General features: G+C 49.2%; 1 protein-coding gene across 3 annotated transcripts in view; it reads left to right on the forward strand.

The window, feature by feature from the left end:
* Positions 1 to 2,311, forward strand: part of klf12a (Kruppel-like factor 12a) — a 39,180-nt gene that overhangs the window by 24,975 nt on the left and 11,894 nt on the right. The window contains exon 4 of one of the 3 annotated variants that reach the window (XM_031558258.2): positions 1,492 to 1,630. In XM_031558258.2, the coding sequence (XP_031414118.1) occupies positions 1,492 to 1,630 (139 nt within the window). The remainder of the gene's footprint in view (positions 1 to 1,491; positions 1,631 to 2,311) is intronic. The other 2 variants (XM_031558259.2, XM_031558261.2) reach the window with 2 other exon arrangements.

Below are 2,311 nucleotides of genomic sequence, written 5' to 3' on the forward strand. Positions count from 1 at the left end.
AGTCTGTGTGTGTGTGTGGTGTGTGTGTGTGTGTGTGTGTTGTGTGTGTGTGTGTGTGTGTGTGTGTGTGTGTGTGTGTGTGTGCAGTGTGTGTGTGTGTGTGAAGTGTGTGTGTGTGTGTGTGTGTGTGTGTGTGTGTGTGTGTGGTGTGTGTGACCTGGAGAGGAGATCTGTGCTGTGGTTAGACTGGGGCTTAATGGGCCTCTGTGAGCGGCTCAGATGCCCCTCCCCTCTCCGCATTGTCCTGTGTGTGTGCGTGTGTTGTGTGTGTGTGTGTGTGTGTGTGTGTGATCATGTCGACCTGAATGGGACTCGCAGCACTCAGACCCTTTCCTCCAGTAACACACACACACACACACACACACACACACACCAAACCTCCAGTAACACACACTCTCTCACACACACACACACACACAGACCCTTTCCTCATGTAACACACAAACACACACAGACCCTTTCCTCATGTAACACACACACACAAAAACCTCCAGTAACACACACACACACACACACACACACAACCTCCAGTAACACACACTCTCTCACACACACACACACACACAGACCCTTTCCTCATGTAACACACAAACACACACAGACCCTTTCCTCATGTAACACACACACACAAAACCTCCAATAACACACACACACACAAAACCTCCAGTACACACACACACACACACACACAAACCTCCAGTAACACACACTCTCACACAGACCCTTTCCTCATGTAAAACACACACACACACACACACAAACACCCACACACAAATCTCCAGTAATACACTGACACACACACACAGTACACCCATGTACCCACACACACAGGCCCACCCACACCTCAGCACACACACACAGACACACACACACACAGAAAGACACACATAAAAGAGACACAAGCACACAGTCTAGTTTGGCAGTTCATATGAATATGATTATGCTGCCAAACTACTTCACGCACAGATGAACTTTCTCTCACGCAAACACAAGCACACACACATGCGTGCATCTCACACGTACACACATGCAGGCAGGCACACACACACACACATGCGTGCATCTCACACGTACACACATGCAGGCAGACACACACACACACGTATGCACACTCACACACACGTATGTACTCACGCACGTGCACACACACACACACAAACACACACACGCACACACAAGCTGCCCCCTCTCTAAAGGGCTTGTGCCCTTCGCCCTGCTGTCTCAGGAGAGAGTTTCCATGGAAACAAGACTGGACATTGGACAAGAAAAAAAATTCCCCGAAAAAAATCTTTTCATTTTCTCCTCCCTGTGTGTGTGTGTGTGTGTGTGTGTGTTTGTGTGTGTATGTGTTTGTGTGTGTGTGTTTGAACAGAGCTAAATCACTTGAAACCTGCTGGCTTGCATTAAATGACTCAGATTTGTGCTTGATTTTCTTTCTTTCATTCTGCGTCACTCTCATTCTCCTTCTCCTTTTTTTCCTCTCTCACGCAGTCACACACCGTGTCCCAGATGGACCGTCGCCACGGCGATCCCACAGTGACAGCGATGACGATGACCTGCCGAACGTGACCTTGGACAGCGTCAACGAGATGGGCTCCACAGCACTGTCCATAGCACGAGCTGTGCAAGAGTGAGTGTTACCCCCTAGTCAGTGTGTGTGTGTGTGTGTGCACGAGCTGTGCAAGAGTGAGTGTTACCCCCTAGTCAGTGTGTGTGTGTGTGTGTGTGCACGAGCTGTGCAAGAGTGAATGTTACCCCCTAGTCAGTGTGTGTGTGTGTGTGCACGAGCTGTGCAAGAGTGAGTGTTACCCCCTAGTCAGTGTGTGTGTGTGTGTGTGTGTGTGCACGAGCTGTGCAAGAGTGAGTGTGTGTGTGTGTGTGAGTGCACGAGCTGTGCAAGAGTGAGCTGTGCAAGAGTGAGTGTGTGTGTGTGTGTGTGTGTGTGTGCATGAGCTGTGCAAGAGTGAGTGTTACCCCTAGTCAGTGTGTGTGTGTGTGTGTGTGTGTGTGTGTGTGTGAGAGCTGTGTGTGTGTTACCCCCAGTAGTGTGTGTGTGTGTGTGTGTGTGTTGTGGTGCAGTGTGCACGTCTGTATATTTTATGAATGTCTTTTAAAGAGTGTGTGAGTTTATGCCAGGCGTGGGTATTCATTTATAAACAAGCTGGTGTGTGTGATGAACATTAACCAGGTTATTTAATAGCAGATTTCCATTGACTGCCACCATCCAGTCATGCCTGTGTGTGTGTGTGTGTGTGTGTGCGTGTCGAGCGTGGTTTGTGTGTGTGTGTGTGGGTTTGTGTGTGTGTGTGTG

This window comes from Clupea harengus, chromosome 21, assembly GCF_900700415.2.
Source record: "Clupea harengus chromosome 21, Ch_v2.0.2, whole genome shotgun sequence".
Lineage (NCBI taxonomy): Eukaryota > Metazoa > Chordata > Actinopteri > Clupeiformes > Clupeidae > Clupea > Clupea harengus.